The sequence below is a fragment of the Tursiops truncatus genome, chromosome 7 (genome assembly GCF_011762595.2).
Source record: "Tursiops truncatus isolate mTurTru1 chromosome 7, mTurTru1.mat.Y, whole genome shotgun sequence".
Taxonomy (NCBI): domain Eukaryota; kingdom Metazoa; phylum Chordata; class Mammalia; order Artiodactyla; family Delphinidae; genus Tursiops; species Tursiops truncatus.
In genome coordinates, this window is record NC_047040.1 from 57,629,953 (window position 1) to 57,655,578 (window position 25,626).

The 25,626-nt window shown below is 36.0% G+C and overlaps 1 protein-coding gene and 1 long non-coding RNA gene across 10 annotated transcripts in view; one reads left to right on the top strand and one right to left on the bottom strand.

Annotated features, from left to right (window-relative positions):
* The window catches only part of ATF2 (activating transcription factor 2), an 87,933-nt gene that overhangs the window by 27,384 nt on the left and 34,923 nt on the right, over nt 1–25,626 (top strand). For 6 of the 9 annotated variants that reach the window (XM_073807545.1, XM_073807546.1, XM_033859995.2 and 3 more), the window contains 5 exons: nt 4,988–5,057; nt 17,288–17,384; nt 20,459–20,577; nt 20,717–20,845; nt 23,991–24,169. In XM_073807545.1, coding sequence (XP_073663646.1) covers nt 4,988–5,057; nt 17,288–17,384; nt 20,459–20,577; nt 20,717–20,845; nt 23,991–24,169 — 594 coding nt within the window. Of the gene's footprint in view, nt 1–4,987; nt 5,058–17,287; nt 17,385–18,316; nt 18,415–20,458; nt 20,578–20,716; nt 20,846–23,990; nt 24,170–25,626 lie in introns of those variants that run through there. The other 3 variants (XM_033860002.2, XM_073807547.1, XM_033859999.2) reach the window with 3 other exon arrangements.
* LOC109547888 (uncharacterized) overlaps nt 17,378–25,626 on the bottom strand; it is an 89,684-nt gene continuing 81,435 nt past the window's right edge. The window contains exon 5 of the long non-coding RNA XR_002173859.3: nt 17,378–18,490. This is a non-coding gene — a long non-coding RNA (uncharacterized lncRNA). The remainder of the gene's footprint in view (nt 18,491–25,626) is intronic.

Consider the following 25,626-nt stretch of genomic DNA (forward strand, 5'->3'; position numbering starts at 1 on the left):
TAAATTTACCAAGGCTTGATTTGTGACCCAAGATATGATCTATCCTGGAGAATGTTCCATGAGCACTTGAGAAAAATGTGTATTCTGTTGTTTTTGGATGGAATGTCCTATAAATAAGTCCATGTTGTTTAATGTATCATTTAAAGCTTGTGTTTCCTTATTTATTTTCATTTTGGATGATCTGTCCATGGGTGAAAGTGGGGTGTTTAAGTCCCCTACTATGAATGTGTTACTGTCGAGTTCCCCTTTTATGGCTGTTAGTATTTGCCTTATGTATTGAGGTGCTCCTATGTTGGGTGCATAAATATTTACAGTTGTTATATCTTCTTCTTGGATCGATCCCTTGATCATTATGTAGTGTCCTTCTTTGTCTCTTTTAATAGTCCTTATTTTAAAGTCTGTTTTGTCTGATGTGAGAATTGCTACTCCAGCTTTCTTTTGGTTTCCATTTGCATGAAATATCTTTTTCCATCCCCTTACTTTCAGTCTGTATGTGTCTCTAGGTCTGAAGTGGGTCTCTTGTAGACAGCATATATAAGGGTCTTGTTTTTGTATCTATTCAGCCAATCTGTGTCTTTTGGTGGGAGCATTTAGTCCATTTACATTTAAGGTAATTATCGATATGTATGTTCCTATTCCCATTTTCTAAATTGTTTTGCGTTCGTTATTGTAGGTCTTTTCCTTCTCTTGTGTTTCTTGTCTAGAGAAGTTCCTTTAGCATTTGTTGTAAAGCTGGTTTGGTGGTGCTGAACTCTCTCAGCTTTTGCTTGTCTGTAAAGGTTTTAATTTCTCCATCAAATCTGAATGAGATCCTTGCTGGGTAGAGTAGTCTTGGCTGCAGGTTTTTCTCCTTCATCACTCTCAGTATGTCCTGCCACTCCCTTCTGGCTTGTAGGGTTTCTGCTGAGAGATCAGCTGTTAACCTTATGGGGATTCTTATGTGTTATTTGTTGTTTTTCCCTTGCTGCTTTTAATATGCTTTCTTTGTATTTAATTTTTGACAGTTTGATTAATATGTGTCTTGGCGTATTTCTCCTTGGATTTATCCTGTATGGGACTCTCTGTGCTTCCTGGACTTGATTAACTATTTCCTTTCCCACATTAGGGAAGTTTTCAACTATAATCTCTTCAAATATTTTCTCTGTCCCTTTCTTTTTCTCTTCTTCTTCTGGGACCCCTATAATTTGAATGTTGGTGTGTTTAATGTTGTCCAGAGGTCTCTTAGACTGTCCTTAATTCTTTTCATTCTTTTTTCTTTATTCTGCTCTGTGGTAGTTATTTCCACTATTTTATCTTCCAGGTCACTTATCCGTACTTCTGCCTCAGTTATTCTGCTATTGATCCCATCTAGAGTACTTTTCATTTCATTTATTGTGTTGTTCATCATTGTTTGTTTCATCTTTATTTCTTCTAGGTCCTTGTTAACTGTTTCTTGCATTGTGTCCATTCTGTTTCCAAGATTTTGGATCATCCTTACTATCATTGTTCTGATTTCCTTTTCAGGTAGACTGCCTATTTCCTCTTCATTTGTTAGGTCTGGTGCATTTTTATCTTGCTCCTTTATCTGCTGTGTGTTTTTCTGTCTTCTCATTTTGCTTATCTTACTGTGTTTGGGGTCTCTTTGCAGACTGCAGGTTCGTAGTTCCCGCTGTTTTTGATGTCTGTCTCCAGTGGCTAAGGTTGGTTCAGTGGGTTGTGTAGGCTTCCTGGTGGAGGGGACTGGTGCCTGTGTTGTGGTGGATGAGGCTGGATCTTGTCTCTCTAGTGGGCAGGTTCACGTCTGGTGGTGTGTTTTGGGGTGTCTGTGGCCTTATTATGATTTTAGGCAGCCTCTCTGCTAATGGGTGGGGTTGTGTTCCTGTTTTGCTAGTTGTTTGGCATAGGTTGTCCAGCACTGTGGCTTGCTGGTCGTTGAGTGAAGCTGGGTGCTGGTGTTAAGATGGAGGTCTCTGGGAGATTTTCGCCGTTTGATATTATGTGGAGCTGGAAGGTCTCTTGTTGACCAGTGTCCTGAAGTTGGCTCTCCTATCTCAGAGGCAGAGCCCTGATTCCTGGCTGGAGCACCAAGAGCCTTTCATCCACATGGCTCAGAATAAAAGGGAGAAAAAGTAGAGAGAATTAGTAGAAGTATGAGGAAAGAAAGAAGGAAAGGAGGGAAGGAAGGAAGCAAGGGAGGAAGGAAGAAAGAAAGAAGCAAAGAAGGAAAGGCAAGAAGGAAAGAAAGGAGGGAGGGAGGAAGGAAGGAAGGAGGGAAAGAAGGAAAGGCAAGAAGGAAAGAAAGGAGGGAGGGAGGAAGGAAGGAAGGAGGGAAAGAAGGAAAAAAGACAGAAAGAAAGAAGATACAGTAAAAATAAAGTATAATAAAGTTATGGAATTAAAAAATTCTTATTTAGAAAAAAAAAGGGACGGATAGAACCTTAGGACAAATGTTGGAAGCAAAGCTATACAGACAAAATCTTACACAGAAGCATACACATACACCCTCACTAAAAGAGGTAAAGGGGGAAAAATCATAAATCTTGCTCTCAGAGACCACCTCCTCAATTTGGGATGATTCGTTGTCTAAAGGAGGGAAGGAAGGAAGGAAAGAAAGAAAGAACGAAGGTAAAGTATAATAACGTTATTAAAATTAATAAGAAAAAATTTTTTTAAAAAACCATGGACGGATAGAACCCTAGGACAAATGGTGGAAGCAAGACTATACAGACAAGATCTCACACAGAAGCATACACATACACATTCACAAAAAGAGGAAAAGGGAAAAAAAATCATAGATCTTGCTCCTAGAGTCTACTTCCTTAATTTGGGATGATTGGTTGTCTATTCAGGTATTCCACAGATGCAGGGTATATCAAGTTGATTGTGGAGCTTTAATCCGCTGCTTCTGAGGCTGCTGGGAGAGATTTCCCTTTCTCTTCTTTGTTCTCACAGCTCACCGGGGCTCAGCTTTGGATTTGGCCCTGCCTCTGCGTGTAGGTCGCTGGAGGGCGTCTGTTTTTTGCTCAGACAGGACGGGGTTAAAGGAGCCACTGATTCGGGGGCTCTGGCTCACTCAGGCCGGGGGGAGGGAGGGGCACGGAGTGCGGGGCGGGCCTGCGGCGGCGAAGGCCGGCGTGACTTTGCACCAACCTGAGGCGCGCCGTGCGTTCTCCCGGGGAAGTTGTCCCTGGATCCCGGGAACCTGGCAGTGGCGGGCTGCACAGGCTCCGTGGAAGAGGGGTGTGGAGAGTGACCTGTGCTCGCACACAGGCCCCTTGGTGGCGGCAGCAGCAGCCTTAGCGTCTCCCGCCCGTCTCTGGGGTCCGCGCTTTTAGCCGTGGCTCGCGCCCGTCTCTGGGGTCCGCGCTTTTAGCCGCGGCTCGCGCCTGTCTCTGGAGTTCCTTTAAGCAGCGTTCTTAAACCCCTCTCCTCACGCACCAGGAAACGAAGAGGGAAGAAAAAGTCTCTTGCCTCTTCGGCAGGTGCAGACTTTTCCCCGGACTCCCTCCCGGCTAGCCGTGGTGCACTAACCCCTTCAGGCTATGTTCAAGCTGCCAACCCCAGTCCTCTCCCTGCGCTCCGTCCGAAACCGAAACCCGAGCCTCAGAGCCTCAGCTCGAAGCCCCGCCCGCCCCGGCGGGTGAGCAGACAAGCCTCCCGGGCTGGTGAGTGCCGGTCGGCACGGATTCTCTGTGCGGGAATCTCCCCGCTTTGCCCTCCGCACCCGTTGCTGTGCAGTCCTCCGCGGCTTCGAAGCTCCCCCCTCCGCCTCCCGCAGTCTCCGCCCGCGAAGGGGCTTCCTAGTGTGTGGAAACTTTTTCTCCTTCACAGCTCCCTCCCACTGGTGCAGGTGCCGTCCCTATTCTTTTGTCTCTGTTTTTTCTTTTGCCCTACCCAGGTACGTGGGGAGTTTCTTGCCTTTTGGGAGGTCTGAGGTCTTCTGCCAGCCTTCAGTAGGTGTTCTGTAGGAGCTGTTCCACGTGTAGATGTATTTCTGGTGTATCTGTGGGGAGGAAGGTGATCTCCGCGTCTTACTCTTCCGCCATCTTCGTCTCATTCCTAGTGTAGTTTTTATTTCAGTTATTGTATTGTTCATCTCTGTTTGTTTGTTCTTTAATTCTTCTAGGTGTTTGTTCTTTAATTCTTCTAGGTCTTTCTTCAATATTTCTTACACCTTCTTCATCTTTGCCTCCATTCTTTTTCCGAGGTCCTGGATCATCTTCACTATCATTATTCTGATTTCTTTTTCTGGGAGGTTGCCTATCTCCACTTCATTTAATTGTTTTTCTGGGTTTTTATCTTGTTCCTTCATCTGGTACATAGTCCTCTGCCTTTTCATTTTGTCTGTCTCTGTGAATGTGGTTTTCGATCCACAGGCTGCAGAATTGTAGTTCTTCTTGCTTCTGCTGTCTCCCCTTTCGACATGTTTTTCTATCTCCTGTATTTCCTGTAGTTGGATCTAGAGAGGCTTGATTAGATTCAGGCTTGACTTTTTTCCCCCAAGAATCCTTTGTGTGCTTTCTAGCATCATATCGGGGGCACATAATGTTTGTCTCACTTTTAGTGATGTTAATTTAAGACTGACCTGTGAGTTCAGATGCTGTCACCCTGACCCAGCCATTATAAAGTTCCCATCACCTTTGTTCCTGATTGTTTTATCAGACACTGATGATAGTTACCTAGTCCATTATTTCATTGGGGTTTAAAGTGGTTATCTTCTCATTATTTCATTTCTCTGCACTTATGCTACTGAACAGGAAAGATTTAGACTGATAGATCAGGGTTCCTAATATTTTTTTCTGTAGTGTAAAATCTGCATGTTACATGTTTCTGTTCGTAATAAGAAAATGGAAGGTGGGGTTAAAATGTCAGTAAAAGTGTTTTACTTCACATTCAGATAGAAGGTGATAAGCTTAGTGAAAATCAAATAATATTACATTTTAAGTTGTTCTTTATTTGAAAATCTATACTGTGAAACATTTAGCCATTTCTTAATGTTTTATTATAGGCAATACAAGGACCTGTGGAATATGAGTGATGACAAACCCTTTCTATGTACTGCCCCTGGATGTGGCCAGGTAATATATAAATTGTTTTGTATATTCATATTTAGTAAAACACTTATGACAATATATGTTGTCATTAAAAGGATTCTTTTACAATGTTTTGTACCATTTTGGAGTTAGAATGAAAATAACCCAGAAAAATTTGGGGAAGAAATTAATTTTCCTCAATAGCACATCTGAGTTTTAAAGAATACAATCTAATATGGAAAAAAAAAAATTAAGTCTTGTAAGGGAAAGATGGAAAACCTGGAGAAAATCCAAGATTTAAAAGTATATTCATTTGACCATTATTGGTTGAAAATCATTGTGAACTGCCTAATTGGAAATCAGATATACATTATCTTTTATGAAAATTAGTTTACTTGCTGAACTCTTATGAAAAAAACTAATGTTTACCTCTGAGCATATCACTAATAATATATTAATGTTCTTAAGTATAACATCTTTAATATAGAGCATGTGTGGAAGCATTTTTAGAAAATAATATTTTAGCGTTGTTACAGAAAATAATATTTCAGTGTTTTTTAATAGGCCGTTAAATTATTAATCTGTTACTGTTATAATAATCTTAAAATAGCTATAGACACTAAGGAATGAAAGAATAAATTTAATGTGTAGTAAAATTACAGAGTACTTAAATATACAAACTCTAAATCATAAATAAGTATTAAAGTGTTTCTTTGGTTCTCATTGTTTTCTTTAGCTGATATTTTAAATGGAGGTATAATTTATATACAATAAACTGCACATACTCATAGTGTACAGTTTGATACATTTTAACATATGTATGTATCCATAAAACCACCACCACAATTAAGATAGTGAACATATTCATCATCCCCAAAAGTTTCCTCATGCTTATTTGTTATACCTCCCTCCCATCCCTGTCAACCATTGATCTGCCTTCTGTCACTATAGGTTAGTTTGTATTTTCCAGAATTTTATGTAAGTGGAATCATACAGTATGTACTTTTGACTGGATTCTTTCCTTCCACATAATTAATTTACAATTTCTGCATGCTATGTGATTAGTAGTTAATTCCTTTTCATTGAGGAGCAGTATTTCCTTATTTCACCATTAGTTTATTTATTCACTTGTTTATGGACATTTGTCTTATTTCCAGTTTTTAGTTGTTACAGATAAAGCTGTTGTGAATATTTATGTATAAGTCTTTGAATGAATGCATGCTTTCTTTTCTCTTGGGTGAGTACCTAGGAGAGTAGTGGTGGGATCATATGTAATATATAATAGGAAATTGCCAAACTGCTTTCTAAAACAGAGGTGTCACTTTGCATTTCCACCAACAGTCTATGAGAGGTCCTGTTGTATCATATCTTTGCCAACATTTGGTGTCAATCTTTTAATTTTAGCCATTTTCATTGTGTGTATACTGATATATAAAGTGTTACTTTGCATTTCTTTGTTGACTGATGAAAAAATGAGCACTTTTTCATGTGCTTATTGGCTATTCGTATACTTTATTTTTTGTGAAATATCTTTTCAAATCTTCTACTTGTTTTTAAAAATTAGGTTGCCTGTCTTTTAATTATTGAGTTGTATGAGCTCTTTAAATATCCTAGGTACCAGTCTGTCATCAAATATTTCTCCAGGTCTGTGGTTTCCAACTTGATTTTCATAATAGTATCTTTTGATGAACAGATGTTTCTAATTTTAATGAAGTCTAATGTATTAATTTTTTCTCTTCTTTGGTTGTTGGTTTTTGTGACTTATCTAAGAAACTTTTGTTTAACCTTAAGTCACAAAGATATTCTCCATTGCTTTCCTCTGAAAGCTTGGTTTTTCATTTCGGTCTCTTTTGTATCTTGAATTAATTTTTGTGTATAGCGTGAGGTAGGAATTGAAGCTCGCTTTTTTTTCCATATGGTTTCTCAGATATTCCAGTGTCGTTTGTTGAAAAGATTTCCCTTTCTCCATTAAATTGCTTCATCCCCTTTATTGAAAATCAAATGATTTGTGTAAGTGTGGATCTATTTCTTAGCTTTCTATTCTGTTCCTTTCATCAGTCTGTCAACTTTTATGCCAGTACCATACTGTCTTGATTGCTTTAGCTTTACAGTAAGCCTTCCAGTCAGGTAGAGTAAGTTCTCCAATTTAGTTTTTTTTCAGGATTGTTTTGGATAGTCTTTTAATTTTAATCATTCTGGTGAGGGTATAGTGGTATCTAAAGATTTTAATTTACATGGTGTCCATGATGTTGAGCAGGGTAAAGGTAGGAGTTACCAGGGTTGGTGATATTTTAGATAGGTTGGTCAGGGAATGCCTCTGTAATAAGGTGACATTTGAATAAAGATGTGGGAGCAAACCCTGCACATACCTGGGGGAAGAGTTTTCCAGACTGAAGGAACAGCAAATATAAAGTCTTGTAGGGAAGAAATGGATTTGGTGTGTTTAAAAACAGAAAGATGACTGTTGCAGCTGGAGCATATAGTGATTAATGAGGATAAGGGTAGGAGATGATGTCAGAAAGGTAGGGGAATAAAAAGAGTCCATAACCTGTAGGGCTTTTGTTGACTGTGATAAGGTATTTGGATTTTATTCAGAGAGCAAGGAAAAGCCATTGCTGAGCTAATAGTGAAAGTAGAGACTGGCAGCAGTCAGAGAGATAGTGGTGGCTTTGACTAGGTGAATAATGGAAAAATAGAGAAATAGACTGATTTGACATATATTTTGGAGACATATTTTGTATACATTTTTCTATAAATTCAGGAAAGCTAAAAATTGCAATTTCTAAAATCCTTTTCAGCTAGAATTCTGGATATGATTTTAGGTTCCACCAACCAGATTTACTCATTCTGGTAAATTACATTTACTCCTTGGATTTGGGACCAAGTTGAATGGAAAGGTGGTATTACTCAAGTCCTCCATTTTGCTGGAATGGATTGGACAGACACAGTATGAATCTTTAATCCCTGGATTACAGCTAATACAATATGTTTCTAGAGCCAGCCTTTGGACCATGACCAGTTTTGCTGTGTTGTTCTAGGAATCATTCGTGGAAACTCAGTCTCAAACTAGTCCCTAATTCCTTGTCCTATCCTTTTCTGCTTAAAATAGTTGGAATTGTTATTTTGTGATTGAGTCTTTAGTAACATACATGCCATTTTAAATAAAAAGAATTACATTTAAATTCACTTAAGAGAGCTTCCAAATGAAGCCAACAAAAGATCAGGGGGGATTTGACTTCAGGATGAATCCAAGAAGTCGAATTAGTACCATCCAACCTTCCCCGTTTTTGGTGCCTCTGCGCCAAAACTATCCCTTCCATCTTCTGCCTCCACCCCAACTCCCAAGGCCAGGCTGTCGTTTCTCCCTATCTGGGAGATAGAACCAGTGAAAGAATGACTCAGTAAAATTAGGAGAAAAAGGCAAATGGAAATGAGATAGTCTTTAGGTCAAGAAGATATTTTAAAATTGCTGAGAAAAATTACACAATCTGTTCAAGCATATCCAGACTGTTTCTAGACACTATTAATGGTTTGCTTCCTTAGCTGATGGGGTGAGGCAAATGGAACATTACACAGTACATCCCCGGGGTAAAGTAAGAGTTTATTCACCTCAACACCAGATCCAGAAAGTCTGGGAACTTTTTAATATTCATTGTTTAAGTTCTCGCAGCAGACTGCCTTGCACATGCCCAGTCCGTGTCCATGGCACAAATGGCCAAGAGACTGAGAGGTAGACTACCTCTTAGCCAGCCAAGAAGAGACCCTTCGTAGGGCTAAGGTCTTCTATGAACATAACAAGGGTGTTCCAGCACTTTATCAGGCCCCAAAGTCACCCATTGTTCTTCCTCATAATATATATCAGCAACATTTCCATCTAATGATCCTGCCTATAAATCAATCTGTGCTTATTTTGACATTTTCTACCATAAGAATGTTTATACTTTCGGCAAAGCAGCAACCATTTTACTTCAGTGATATTAAAAGTACTCTTGCACTCTTATTCATTGCTGGTAAAAGTGCAAGATGGCACACCCCCTAGAGGGAGTTTGACAATATCTAGCAAAATTACACATGCATTTACCCTTTGACCCAACAATCCTACTTCTGGGACTCTATCCCAAAGGTGCACTGTCAAAACTATACAAAGACATATGCCCAAGGTTATTAGATATATGTTCAATATATTTTGTTACTTGTCAGTCTCTGGACAGTAGTATTCCAGGAGAATAGAAGCAAAAGCTATAAAGCTTCTTGAAGCTTCAGTTTAGAAGTGACAGGTCATCACTTCTGCAGCATTCTGTTGATCAGTGCAAGTCACCAGACCAGCCCAGACTCAAGGGGTGGGGAAATAGATACCCTCCTCCGGATGGGAGAACCAGCCTTACCACATTGCAGAGGAAGGAGGGTACATATCATAATGGAAGGAATTTGTGGCCATATTTTACAATCTAGCACAGACAAATACTGAAATACTTAACAGGTAAAATAATTTCTGGGGATGGCCTCAAAAAAATCCATTGGGTGAATGGTGAGTAGAGATGAAATGAGATGGATCATAGGTTGATAATTGCTAAAGCTGGGTGAATGTGCAAAGGGGTTTATTACACTATTTCTTTTTAATTTACTAAAATGCAACAGAAGAAAAAGAAACCTATTGCTGAATGTAAGAACATATGTATGTATGTGCATCAGAGATTGTTTAAAAGACCTAATATTTTTTAAAAATATGAAAAACATTAAGAAGTTAGAATTGTTTTTTAGACTCCCTGTTATGAAAGGAGTTAACATTCATTTTTCCTCCTACTTCTTTCCTCTCCCTTGATGTCTGATAATAATTTTTCCATTGTCAGGGTTTGTAATACATTTTGTCTGATAATCTATAATCCCCATATTTCTTTAGTTTTACTTCTGTATTTAAATAGTATAGATAGAGAGGAAGGGTGAGAGCTAAGCTTTAAGGCACTCCAGTGTTCAGAAGTCAGAAAGAGGGGGAGGATGTAGCAGAGGAGACTGAGAAGCAAGCAGACAATGAAGAAAATTGTGTTCTGGAAGTCAAGTAGAAAAAGTATTTCAAAGTGTGGGGGAACAATGTAGTCATATAGTTGGTAGGGTAAGGTGAGAATTCAGTATTTATTATCGGATTTAGAAAAATGGGGATTATTAGACACCTTGCTAAGAGTAGCTTCAGTGAAGCAGCAGTGACAACAGTGAGATTGGAGTTAGCCTGACAAGTAAATGTGGAGAACCAGAAGTGGAGACATCATAAGATACCTTTTTCTTGGAATTTAGCTTAAAGGGAACAGTAAAATAACTGCTGGAGGAGAATTGAAGATGGAGTTTTTTTGTTTGTTTTGAATTTTAAGGTGGGACTATCACAGCATATTTGACACTGCAGAGAGAGGGACTATTGCAGGAATGGGGTCCTTAAGAGAGGATGGGATCCGGTGTTCAAGTGAAGGAACTGGCCTTAGAAAGGACCATAGACAATTTATCCATAGTAACTGAAAGTGAAAAGGCGGGAAGAGGTGTGGAAGGTTTGAATAGAGAAAAGGAAGCATATCAAAACTTAGACATACAAACATTTCTTCGATATGGTCACCATAAAAAACTACATTTCTTTTCATTCCATTACACAAAAGAAATCACCTTTAGAAGCTATGGCACATTGTTTTAAAGAGACTTGTATTACTTAGGATGCTGGCTGAAACAAAGACTCAACCTTAATAGATTGAGCAGTTTGTTCTTTATGTAATAACTGGGAAGTAGGAGTCCCAGGGCTGGCTGATTCTATAACCCTCAACATGCTACTTCCATTTTTAGCTCCATGATGACTGTTCCAGCTCCTCACTCAAGTCCATATTCCAGCAATAAGAGAGGGAGAAGGGGAAGCAAAACACAGCATGTATACACCCATCATTTTAGGAGCATTAACTGGAAGTAATGCATATAATTTTCACTCATTCTTTTGGTCCCAGCCCAATCATATGCCCACCTAACTGCAAAGAAAGCTAGAAAATGTGGCCTTTGTCCTGGGCAGCCAAGTGCTCACCTAAAATTCAGAAGTTCTTTTATTGAAAGAAAAAGGGTAATACATATTGAGGGACAGCTGGCGGTCCTTGTCATAGTTTTCAGAGATGATTTTGAATTTGGTAACCTAACAAAAAGTCATTTGGAGTCTGAGTCTGGTTAAGCTGGGTAATACTGAAATTACCAAAGTCTTGAGTTTAGTTAATAGTAATATATCAATGTTGGTTTCTTAGTTTTGATAAACGTACCACAGTAATGTAAGATGAGAACATTGGGGAAACAAACTGAGTAATGAGTGTGTGAGAACTCTCTGTACTATTATTACAACTTTTCTGTAAACTTAAAGGTTTTCCAAAATAAAAAGTTTATTCAAAACAATAACAACAAAAAGCTCTACCTGAGAAACACAAAAAAGTTGCTTATGAACCACAGAATAGAGCTTTCAGATATTTATCAAGTGTATATATACCATGTCTATTTATTTGTGTTCCAGCTTGTTTCAAAAAGGATTTGAGGAATTAAAGTTTCATATAATAGTTGTCATAGTAATAAAAACAGTTATAACAGTAGTAACATTTTTTAACTTAGCCAGTCACTGTGCTAAGAAGCTTATGTGGGATATGTCACTTAATCCTGCAAAAGCCCTATAAAATAGGTGCTACTGGCCTCATTTTATAAGTGAGCAGTTGAACTTAAATATACTACTGAATGTCTCTCAGTCACAGAGCCTGAAAATATTGAAGATAAGTTTGAACCCAAGCCTGCTCTTGTGTTAACATTTATAGCGAAACATCCCTAAATAGAATGTTCAGGCTTCAAGGTATATTTGAATACAGGTCTTTGTATATGTTTTTTTTTCAATTAACATTAAAGGTTTTTATTTTCTCATAATTACAAAAGCATCACTGAAAATGTTGACAAAAGGAAAAAATAAAATCCAGAGAGGACTTCTGTTAACATTTGGTGTATTTCCTATATCCTTCCCCCCTTTTATTTATTCAAACAAAATTGGGATCATACTGCACATATAGTTTTGTATTCTATTTGTATGCAGATGACACTATATGTATTATGGGCATTTTGTGTGTTAATTGAAAACATGGGTTTGAGTTCCTGTGTAGTATTCTGTTGCCAGAATGTGTCCCATAATCTATTTACCCATTCCTCTTTTATGACCTAAAAATTAATTATTATGGCCTTAAAAAATCACAACATTGTGATGAGTATTCTTCTGTATTACCCTTTATATGCATCTCTAATTAATTCCTCAAAATACATTTTTAGAAATCAAATTATTGGGTGAAAATGTATACACATTTTTAAGGTTCTTCATACATTTTGCATATTGTTTTTAAAAGCTAAAACAATTTATTTTCACTAGTAATTTATCTAAGCACCGTTCTCATCATGAACACTCCAATCCTAGGTATTATTAACTATTTTTTGGCTTATATTTGTTCCCTAAGATACTTAAAATAGTCTAATCTCTATGTTATAATAATACCTTGTAACTGTTACTGGCCAAAATGATAATCTGGCTAAGGTCAGCATCATCCATTTGTTAAATCTTGCTTAGAACAGAAATGGTATAATCTCTCTCTAGATTCAAATAGTATTTCCTAGGAAATCAGAAGTTCTAATAAGAATTGATTTTAGAAACACCAATTTATTGGTGGTATTACAAATTATTTTTTGTCACTAGTAGGTGATAACATTATTCCAAATTTGAATTTCACCTTTAAAAAACTTAATGGACTTAAATTTTCAAATAGGTTTTTAAAATTTTTAATACATTTTGTTGATAATGTCATTTCAGAGATAGAGACTTATAGAATTCAATGCAGAGGATTTTAACTTTTGACTCTTTATATTACAATTTTTTTCATATGCTCGCTCAGTCACTATTAGGTATTTCACAAAGAGTCCTGTTCATTTCATTTGTTTTAACATGGTGTTCCATTGAATTCAGTAAAAGAGACAAAGTTGAGATAATTTAGTGAAAGATTCATTTAACATTGAAACTCATATTTTATTGATAGTATCTTTGCTTTTGGTGATACTCTTATTGAAAATTCTTTCTTTGGTAGAATGTTAATACATTATAAGCTGTTTTACAAAGGAGATAATCATTTTATTTAACCTAAAGTTTCAGTGAAGGTGTGAGAGTGGGAGTGTGTATGTGTGTGTGTTTAATTAGTAACTTCCTGATGTTGAATAAAATAATTCAGCTAGTTAGGGCTTCCCTGGTGGCACAGTGGTTGAGAGTCCGCCTGCCGATGCCGGGGACACGGGTTCGTCCCCCGGTCCAGGAAGATCCCACATGCCGTGGAGCGGCTGGGCCCGTGAGCCATGGCCGCTGAGCCTGCGCGTCCGGAGCCTGTGCTCCGCAGCGGGACAGGCCACAACAGTGAGAGGCCCATGTACAGCAAAAAAAAAAAAAAAAAATTCAGCTAGTTAAAGAAGTAGTAAAATGGGCTATTGGCCTGATGGCTTTATAACTTAGTGCCTATTTAATCTATTTTAAATAGGAATAATAATCTATATCATAGATATGAATGCATGTATTAAATGTAGAATGACTGATTTCTTAGGAAGTTAATTCTGGTAAGAGTGTTCAAGTCTTGGAAACACAGATTTCTCAGATACCAGAGCTTAAATTAATTTATTATGGAAGCAACTATTTCACCTCCCTCCTACCTGTCAGGTTACCCATCCTTTTTAACCTTTTAAGAGAGATGGTTGGCCTATCCTACCTTTCTTGACTGCCTTTCCCATTGTTTATTCAGCTGTATGCTCAAAGTCTTCTTGTTTAACAAAACACTACACATCAATAACATTTTGCATTGGAGTTGTGCTCTCAATTGCCTGGAAGAAAGAAATTGTATGAATTCAATGTGTTATCACTAGCAGTATCATTATAATTTTTCTACGAAGCTTATTTTTAGAATAAAATTCTTAATTTGTCTGGGAAAGCAGTTCAAAGAGATTCTGCAAAAATGTTAGCTTGTAATAGCTACTTTATGTGTTTGTTGAAGAAAGAATGCGTTTTACAATATATATGTTCCTGGTGACTGCCTTTTGACACTGTCTTTTTAAGTTTCTTGTTAGAGATAAATAAGTTTTCTCAGATGATAGCCAAGGTTAAACTCACCTGTATCAAGTGTCAATTTCAGTGTATTTTACCCGTGTATATAAATAATATCATTATATGATCAACAATTCCTTTATAAATAGCATTCAGGTAAATTTGATCTGTACATTCTCCATGAGACTTTGTAAATTCATATTCGCCGCATTTCTCCTCTTACTATTCATATGATCCTAAATGTTTTTTAGGATCCTTTTAGCTGTTTCTTTTCACTTAGAATCAATCTCGGTGCCGTTTTCACATGTTTTGTATAAAGCATAATGTTACTTATTCTATATGTAGTTGCTGTTTGATTTGGATATTTGTGTTCAAACCAGAATCTAAGCAGAGGATACTGTTAGGATAAAAAATTCTTAGCACATAACTATCTGTTAATTATGCTGACTGCTGTTTTAAAATCTAAGACCTCTACCAAAACGCATTCATTTGCAAATGTTTAATGATTGCCCTCAATGGAGAAAGCCACGTTGTTAGGTTCTTTGGAACATAAAGTGAACCTTGCTTTAAGATACCTGTAAGACATTCAAGCAAAAAAAAAAAAAAAAAAAAAAAAAAAAAGATACTTGTAAGACATTCAGAACTGTAAAGTAAAAAGCAATGAAGTAACACAAGTAAACGCTATAGCTATGTTCATTCTCCAAGAGCTTTGTTATTCGGTCTATCAAAGGATGACTATTTCTTATTTCTCCAATTTGTTTTTTTTTTAATAAATTTGTTTTTTTATTTTTGGCTGTGTTGGGTCTTCATTGCTGCGTGTGGGCTTCTCCTGATGCAGAGCACGGCCTCTAGGCACTTGGGCTTCAGTAGTTGTGGCTCGCGGACTGAGTAGTTGTGGCTCGCGGGCTCTAGAGCGCAGGCTCAGTAGTTGTGACGCACGGGTTTAGTTGCTCCGCAGCATGTGGGAATCTTCCTGGACCAGGGCTCAAATCTGTGTCCCCTGCATTGGCAGGTGGATTCTTAACCACTGCGCCACCAGGGAAGCCCTTATTTCTCCAATTTGGAAAGGATTCTTACAATGATGAAGCAATAGGAAAATAGCACTTGAGTGGGGAGGAGCTGGATTATGATCCCATTGCCTATAGTTGGTACTCAATAAATGTTTGAAGAGTAAATGAATAAGTCAAGGGGTAGAGGTACTGTTTGCATCTGGACACTCACCTACAATGGGAATACAAGCAGGTTTTGAAGAGGGGTCATATAATAATAATTTTCCACTGGTGTACAGTAACTTAAAGACTTAATGGTAAGCATACTTACATGAGAGCACTATACAGCCAAATTAAATTAAAGGCTTAATTCATCTTAAGGAGCAGTCTGTGGTTTGGTGGGTTTTTTGTTTTTCCTTTAGACTGAGCTTGAAGATTCAATTCTTTAATTGTAAGGAGTTCTTTCTTTCAATTGGCATTTATTGACTACTTACTATATGCTAAATTTGGGAGAGCTCAAATAGTAGGAGCTCAGCCTACTTAAAAGGAAATACAAAAATATCAGTATCATATTGATAGGTGCTATAACCAGGCACTGTGCAGAGCAAGATGGGGTATATATGAGAGGGATTAACTTTTACAGTGGGCTTGTGGGCTGGCCTAAGTATGATATAGGTCATACTTTTAATATTTAGAATAAAAAACATAATGGAAAGAAATATTTCATTCTTTTACGTAGTTTTAAGGTTACCCTAAAGCTATTATCATTTGTTGCATGAAAGGATGTAGTGAGTTGGATAGTGGGGTGGTGAGACCAAAGAGAAAGAATCCATTTTTGGTGGTTCAGAGGAACCAAGTTCAAATATATATAATTTTAACATCCCATTTGTAAGGATATAGACTAGAGAGTGAGTTTAGATCTCTTAATTTGGCATTTTATAATTATTGCTCTGAAATAACAAAAAGTAAGTGCTCTCTATTTTCAGTTATAAATGTTACTAAAGATAAGGAAGCATCTTCATAAAGATTGATGTCCAGACACAGTCAGGAGGTATTTAAACAATGCATTTATTATATTGTAATCATAAATGTCACCTTTGGCAGGCAGGATGTATCCACACTAAGTGTAGTTTTAAAAATAAATTTGCTTCATTCTTTTATATAAGAATGCGATAATAAAATGAAAAATCACTTTATTCTAAGTTAAAATTTTAATTTTATTTTATTTTACTTTTAAAAAATTATTTATTTATTTACTTTTGGCTGCGTTGGGTCTTCCTTGCTGCGTGCAGGCTTTCTCTAGTTGTGGCCAGCAGGGGCTACTCTTCATTGCGGTGCACGGGCTTCTCATTGCAGAGCATGAGCTCTAGGCGCATGGGCTTCAGTAGTTGCAGCGCGTGGGCTCAGTAGTTGCAGTGCGCGGGCTTCAGTAGTTGTGGCTCTTGGGCTCTAGAGCGCAGGCTCAGTAGTTGCGGCGCACGGGCTTAGGCTTAGTTGCTCTGCGGCATGTGGGATCTTCCCGGACCAGGGCTAGAACCCGTTTCCCCTGCATTGGCAGGCGGAATCTTAACCACTGTGCCACCAGGGAAGTCCTTAATTTTATTTTAAAGTAATTAATTGCTTTATTATTGTACTGGCCACTATTTCTTTGCTGGATTATAATCGAGGCATTCTTTTTTTTATGTGATAACATAAAGAACCTGATTCATCTCTTAATTTGTCCAGGAGCAATATTTTTATAAGAAAGTTTTCGTTTTAAAAGTGGTAAGTAACCTGAAATCTAAGTAAAATACAGTGCTTTCTTCAAAAGTCATTATGCCATGGAGTATATATTTCTACTATGATATGGCAAAAATTAATAGTGGTCTATTTTTAGTGTCCAAATGAAATTTATATAAAGTTTCTTTGCCTCAGGTTTTGTTTTTAAATGCTCTAAAATGAGTTATGTGACCTAGTATTACATCAGAATTGCTTGTTCTTGGGTAATGTGTTTCTCTATGATTGTTTGAGATCTAGTATGTTTATCTATACTAACAGTAGGTTCTTTATAGTTAACAAACTGCTATTTCTTTTTTAATGGTGGTTTTACATGTTGTGGAAATGAATTTCCTTATCATTTAACTTATTTGATCAAATTGAAAATCTTAACTATATTTTAAAACTTTTTGCCACAGCGTTTTACCAACGAGGATCATTTGGCTGTCCATAAACATAAACATGAGATGACACTGAAATTTGGTCCAGCACGTAATGACAGTGTCATTGTGGCTGGTTAGTATATGCTTTTATTAATAGCTTATATACATATTTCACCTGGAATGTGCACAATTTTTGTGTATTCTCTGTAAATAATATAGTCTGGTGATATTCCAATGACTTCATTTACAATAAATGTTGGCAACATGTATTTTACCCATTACATTTTTATGTTTCCTTCTGACCATTCATTTCACTCTTTTTGTGTGGTTTTCAAATGTAGATTTTAATGTCATTTTTTGTGGAAGTTAATTAGAAACCTGGGAACATTCATACCATTTCCAAAATTTACATTTAACTGATAGTTGAACTAATGTGATGTTTAGTCAATGTTTCTTTTAGCTGTTTACACCTGCTTTACAATGCTATGCGAAGCTAGATGATGATCAAGCTCTTCCTGTTGGAGAAAGAGCAATTAGCAGACTTGTTCATTAGGATTTTGTTTGTTTCTTTTTGGACTAAACATCTGTGTTAGTAAAATACTCTCAATAAAGGGGGCTAAAATTCAGTCAGTGCTTTTATTTTTGTATGTTGCTCCTATGAACATGCAGTATCACCTAAGCAGATGATTATCTTACAGTATGCAAAAAGAGAAACCCAATTCATGCATTGGTTTATTGTCCTTCCATGCTATATCAGCTACCCCTTTTTTGGTATTTAAATATATATATGTACATATCTCTGTATATGTACACACACATAACATTTAATTTCATTGCATTTTGTATATTTTATAAGTAGTGTGGTAAGAAAACAGTTTTATATAAAATTTAATATACTTAAATACATTTCAGTCCTTCTTGTGTCATAACCACAGATTCACATAAATATTCAAATTAACTTAATTTTTTTCTCTTGTAAAGCTTAGGTTATACTATTTGTAAGTCTAGAATTATATACCTGTATACTGAATATTATTAATACTTTTAAATTATTACCCAACATAGAGATCAAATTGTCATATGCAGTGGTTTGGAGAGATAATGAGGAAAAAAGACGGTTCTTGTCATTCGGTATCAAGATTTTTGCATTGAAAAAACTGGAGGTAAAAATGTTGATAATTTACCAAAAAACAATTTGTTTAGGAAAAATGTAGGGTAGCATTCAACATATCTTCATTTCTGTAAGTAGAAGGAAGTAGACAAGAGTGAGGTATGCATTTCTTTAAAACACTATACATCAGATACTAGGAGAGAGAACCAAAAACACAAACAAAATAACAACAGCCTGAAGTTTCACTCTCCTAGGCACGAAGGCCTTTGCTTCTCTAGAATTTCTTGCCTTAGAGCCATATCTCTCTCTGTAACATTTAACTCAAAAATATTTTAAGATTGGTTTCTAGAACTTACTTTCCTATCTGTTTACATTTAATGCAATAGAAAAGTAGAACACACTCAAACATAGCACTTGACCATTTTTTTACTAATATATATTGAGATGAGTAGTTTAGCATTACTGTATAAATATAGTGCATGATGTGTATGGTATATATTTGATGATCAATAGCCATAAGCCATGTGCATGTTTAAACAATTGTGCCTGTGTTGACTTTTCTCTTTTCAAGCCTGATCATTATAGTAATCACTGATAAAAGTGATTTTTCCATACGTATTTTATTTTTAAGACTTCTCTCCCTTTAATACAAAATAGCCTTCTCTTGGGCTTAGATAGACAAACCCTTTGGGCATGAACAGAAGAGTCAAATTTATGTTCAGTTTACTAATTCAGTCATGATGGACCTAGGTTGATACAAGTATGCTGGGCCCTTACTATAATACCATTTTGAAGTCTTTTTTGGGGTAGAGGTTATATATGTTGCAGACTAACTATTAGGTAAAATGAAGACAAAATAAAAGTCCTTCAGTAATTTTGATAATACTAATAGTGTCTGAGGTAGGCCTACATTATATCTAATGTGTATGACAAGTAGGTCATTTTAGTGTTAAATATATTTATATGTAGTAAACATATTAATACTCTGGGAATATGTTGAGGTGAGGGTGAAGATAAAACAGTAAGTAATGCCCACTCTGGGGACCCAGTAGTTAACAGAAATATGTGAATTTTAATTTCACAGAAGGTTTTATGAGTATTTTATCTTAAACCAGGAGTCATCCTTATACTTTCATTTAGTTAAAGCTTGATCCCTGATATAACCTATAAAATTGATGCCCTAAAATATATAAAATGTGAATAGAATTTGAATGTGCTACGAACTCTAATCAATCTGAGTAAATAGCCTTGAAAATAATAAGACTAAACAGGCAAAATTCATAAATTTGCTCTTTCAATTCAACGTGGACCTTAAGTGGCACTTGTTCTGTAACTAATACATGCTCACATGTACATTCAGTACATGTTTTAATGCACCTAGTGTGAGTACATATTCAAATGTAGTTAAAATGTTTCAAGTTTCCAGAAAGCAGAGTTTGACTAATTCTCTCCTGCCTAGGAATTAAGCTAGAACGTTAGACATATAACTCTTACATAGCCCCTCATACCAAGCTTGAAAAATGCTTTAAAATAGAAAATTAGCTTTAAAAAGGAGGGTTTTGTTTTAGTTTTCGTTTGCGGGGGGCTCTTGTTTTAACCTTCTTTTTCTTCTAGTATTTTGATCTACCTACTAAAGACTGTTTTATCTTAAGCTTGCTTTCATAATAGATTATGAACACTAGTGGAAGGGCAAAGTTAAAGCAAATATACATGCTGTTGTCCTAGTTTTCCCCAAATTGCATGTATTTTATGCATTTGTAAGTTTTAATAGTGTAAATTTTTTTTTAATTTTGTGTTAGATAACGACAGTAGTTGATCTCTGAGTAGCGGGTGTTTATGTCACTCAGAGAGAACGTGTGGCCTAAGGAACAAGAAGTACTTCTTTTCATACTTTTATGGTTCATAAAGTTGGAGGAAATACCTTAAACTGCAACAAAGACTTAACCAGATTTTGTTTGCTTTAAAGGAAGAGGTCTTTCCAAAGAGAATTAACAGCTGACTGAACCAGTCCTGCTAATTTGTTAATTTACTAGCTATATTTTAGGGTCCTATATGATATTTAAATATATGTGTTTACTTCTTGACATTTATTTCAGATCAGACCCCAACACCAACAAGGTTCTTGAAAAACTGTGAAGAAGTGGGTTTGTTTAATGAGTTGGCAAGTCCATTTGAGAATGAATTCAAGAAAGCCTCAGAAGACGACATTAAAAAAGTATGTTGTTAACTATGAAATTAAAACAGTGCTTCTGACAGAACAGTAATCATAGTTTTCACTCCCTGCTCTCTTATTTTAGATATACTGATTGGCTATTTTTAAACTCCTAACATTTTCTTTAACGTTTGTGTTTTAGATGCCTCTAGATTTATCTCCTCTTGCAACACCCATCGTAAGAAGCAAAATTGAGGAGCCCTCTGTTGTAGAAACAACTCACCAGGATAGTCCTTTACCTCACCCAGAGTCTACTACCAGTGATGAGAAGGTTAGAAATTTGTATTTATGGTAGAAACACAAACTAAGTGGAAAAAAAATCAGCTAAGTCTAATATTTGATCTACATAAAATGTTAATGTAATAAATTATACATAAATCAGTGTCAGGTTGTAATAGTCTTATTATATGTGAAAGCCTGTGAATACTCAGAAATTTCAGGGAAAGAAGACTGTACCTTTATAGATAATTCGTTTTTTGTTACACACAGAAAAATTATTGGGGAGAATAGAAGAGCCATGGCAGAGGAGCTAGAAGTAAGGCAGAAAAAGTAACTATTTACCTAGGAATAAATGCTTTGACCTTAGGTGTTTTGTGTTTTTTTCATTTCCTTGTTATAAAGGTACATTCTCATTATAAAAAGTTTAAGAATATAGAAAAATACAAGAAAGAAAAAAAAACTACCTTTTAGCCCATAATTGACTGATAAGAATTACTAGTATTTTGAAACGTTTTTCCTAGATATATGCATGCATTTATACATAAAAATATACATATATAAGTGAATAGTTATAGGATACAAAGAGGAATCTTGGTTTTTTTTTTTTTTTTTTTTGGCTGCTTTGGGTCTTCCTTGCTGTGTGCGGGCTTTCTCTAGTTGTGGTGAGCGGAGGCTACTCTTCATTGCAGTGCACAGGCTTCTCATTGCACAGGCTCTAGGTGCGCATGCTTCAGTAGTTACAGTGCGTGGGCTCAGTAGTTGTGGTGCGCGGGCTTCAATAGTTGTGGCTCTCAGACTCTAGAGCGCAGGCTCAGTAGTTGTGCACGGGCTTAGATGCTCCGCAGCATGAGGGATCTTCCCGGATCAGGGATTGAACCTGTGTCCCCTGCATTGGCAGGTGGATTCCTAACCACTGTGCCACCAGGGAAGTCCCAGTTTACTTTTTTATATCATGCTTTAGACATTCAGCATTAATGTACATTTTCCCATGGCATTAGAAAATTTTCCAAAGTCATAATTTTTAATGTTTGCACTTTATTTTATCATTACCTTAATGTATTTACTTACCTTGTTCTTGTTGGACATAAAGGTTGTTTCCACATTATCACAATTATAAGAAACGCTGTTAAATCTTTGATATAAATATCTTTTTCCTAGAAAGTATTTCAGTCCCTTCACACTCAGCAGTTTTTTCCTGTTGATTGCTGCTTTAGCCTCTTTTAGGGGTATTTCTTCTTCCTGCATTCCTCAGTCATTAGTTCCCCCTGGGCATGGCATAGTCATTCCAAGTTGTAAAAAGCAAGTTCTGGGCCCCCTTCTCTTTTCTTTCTCAATTTTTTTCTTAAGTGCTCTCATCCAGACTCATAACTTTAAAAACCATCTTTGTGGTTTTCAAATTTATATCAACCCGGATATTTCCCAGATTTCCATATTCATATCCAGCTCCATCTTGACATTTCCTTTTCTGTGTCTAATGGACATCTTAAACATAGTATGTCTAAATTAGAGCCCTTGATTTTTTTTCCCACAGTTTTCCCTGTCTCGGTAAAACAGGGAAAACTTCTTTCCATCCATCTAGTTGCTCAGGCCAAGAATAAAGAATACTTAATTCCCTCTTTTCCTTCACACTGAAACCAGTAACAAATCTTACTAGACCTACTTCCTGAATATATCCTTAATTTATCTCTTTTATCTTCAGTGTCACCACTTTAGTCCAATCCATCATCATCTTTTACTTGGATTGTTAACGATTACCTTCTAATAATTGTTAACAATTATTATTTGTTAAAATACAAATAATATTAATATAATAATTTTAATATAATTAATATATTAATAATGTTAATATAATTTTTAACAATTACCTGGACTTTCTACTTCCATCTCCAACCTATTTTCCATAGGCTATTTTATTTTTAATACATTATGTCACTTCCCTGCTTAAAATCCTTCAATGGTTTGCCATTGCATTTAAGGTAACACACTCCTTCTATAAGTCCTCATTGATCTGGACTTACCTACCCATCCAGCCTCACCTCATGCCATTCTCTGGGATGTTCATCAGGTATTCTAAGCTTTTTCCTACCTCAAAGACATTGCTCTTGGTATTGCTTCCTTTTCCTTAGAATGCTCTCCTCCTTATCTTTTCAGTACCTGTTCAAATGCTGTTTTGCAAAGAAGCTCACCTTACCTCACTATGCTATCAAAGGAGCCAACTCCAACCTTCCCTCAGTTGATCTTTCATGATTTCTTATGTTTTGCTGTTAGTCTGTAACACATTACAGTCTGAAATTTTCTTGTTTGTTTTACTTGTTTATTGTCTCTCTTCCCACTAGGCCTTGAGGGTGTGTTGTAAATTCTCAAACTTGTCAAATAAATGAAGTCCCAGTACTACTAGTTTATCTTTCTTCCTGTATAGCTTAATAAGATTTTGATAATAAATGGCAGTATAAAGGCCAATTCAAAGAACATAGTAGACCCAATTTTTACAGTAACTAGTTACAGAGTCCTGGATAATCTCTGTTTTCTAATCTGTAAAACTGGGGAAAAGACCATCTATGAGGTTCTGTGTTTTCCTTTACTTTGGAAAGATGTTACTCCAATAGTTATTTATTTTTACATTCAAGGTATCAATATTACTCGGCCTTTTGATACTGAGAAATTATTGATAATGTAGAGATAGTTACCTGAAATTAGCAAATATTTGTATTAAAAAATTTTTAACATTTTTGGGCCCTTACTATAGTACCATTTTATAAGTATTCTATTATTGAATTTGTATCAACTATAAAACAGTCTCCTGGACCTATTTCTTCTTTATACAGTATAATGATGGAGTAGGACTAGGCAATCCCTTCTGGATTTTAAGTTCTATGCTTCCATGAGAATGGAGTTGTATTTCTGTTTTTTAACTTAAATTCTCATGGAGTTATATAGCCAAGTTGCCCAGCCTAACTTATTTCTAGATTGATGGTAAAATAAATTGTACTGAAAAAACCACTCAAGATGTTTTTAAATTAAAATATGAACATTGCATCTGAAACTTTACAGTGGCTTCTACAATTTTCTTTTAATTAACTTTAAATATTAATATACTTTGGGGTATATTAAGTATTATGTTTGTTTTTAAAAATGTGTTATATTCTGTTGACTTGCATTTTTAAATTACATTCTTTCTCTATCTCATTATTAAATAGGAAGTACCATTGACACAAACTGCACAGCCCACATCAGCTATCGTTCGTCCAGCATCATTACAGGTTCCCAATGTGCTGCTTACAAGTTCTGACTCAAGTGTAATTATTCAGCAGGCAGTACCTTCACCAACCTCAAGTACTGTAATCACACAGGCACCGTCCTCCAACAGGCCAATCGTGTAAGTGATTTGGGCCAATCATTGAATTATATGAATTGTTAAGTTTTTCTTGTTATGATTTGTCCTAAGATATTTAATTATTCTAATTGTGGCCTTTGTGTGTGTGTTAATAGTATTTTGCATGCTTTGATTTTCGGAAAAAATGCTTGGGTAGTCTTTTTAATAAATATAAATAGTATCTAATAAATTAGAAAATAAATATCTAAAACTTAATTTGAAAAACAAATCAACATAGAATGTGATTTTAAGATGGTCTCTTATTTTCATGCTATTTCACACAAAACACATAAGATTATTTTTATCACCAGGTAACATTTCTTTCATTTCTTACAGGTAGTTGATAAGAATTTTTCTCAACTAACATGTTGGAGATTGTCCTAAGTAAATTCATAACTTTTTCCATTTTTTTCCTCTTTTTCTCTACACTGCTTACGTACATTGTGCATTTAAGATGCAATTAAAAACAATTAAATATTACGATGTGCTTTGCAGTGATTGGAAGATTTTTGTTTTGTTTTTAATTACTTGAGTGGTGTATATATACCATGAATAATTTTCTGTGGGTATTTTATTCATGTTATGAGAAAGATGGTATCAAGTTTCCATCTGTCACATAGGCATTTTCTTGGGCTGGAGCTGCAGTTCTTTTTTCTTTTTTTTCCAGTTTTATTGAGATATACAGTGGACCCTTGAACAATACCAGTTTGAACTGCGTGAGTCCAGTTACACACAGATATTTTTCAACAAGTACATACTACCACACTACACAATCCACAGTTGGTTGAATCTGCAGATACAGAGGCTGACCATAAGCTACACTGGGATTTTCGACTCTGCATAGTGTCAGTGCATCTAACCCTCTTGTTCAAGGGTTAACTGCAATTGACATACAGCACTGTATATATTTAAGGTGTATAGCATAATGATCTGACTTACATACATCATGAAATGATTACCACAGTAAGTTTAGTGAACATCCATCATCTTGTACAGATATAAAATAAGAGAAAAAAATATTTTTTCCTTGTGATGAGAACTCTTAGGATCTACTCTGGTAACAGCTTTCATATGTAACATACAACAGTGTTAACTATATTAATCATGTTGTACATTACATCCCTAGTACTTATTTATCTTATAACTGTAAGTTTGTACCTTTTGACCACCTTTGTTACTGTACAAAGACATAACATTATTAATGACTGTATTCCTCACACTGAATTTCATCCCTGTGACTCCTTTATTTTGTAACTGGAAGTTTGTACCTCTTAATTTCTCTCATCTCTCCAACACCCTTCCCTCTGGAAACCACCTGTCTGTTCTCCGTTTCTGTTTTGTTATGTTTGTTCATCTGTTTTGTTTTTTAGATTCCACATATAAGTGAAATCATACAGTGTTTACCTTTCTCTGGAAAATTTACTTTTAAATGATATAATAATAGGAGTAAAAATACTTTT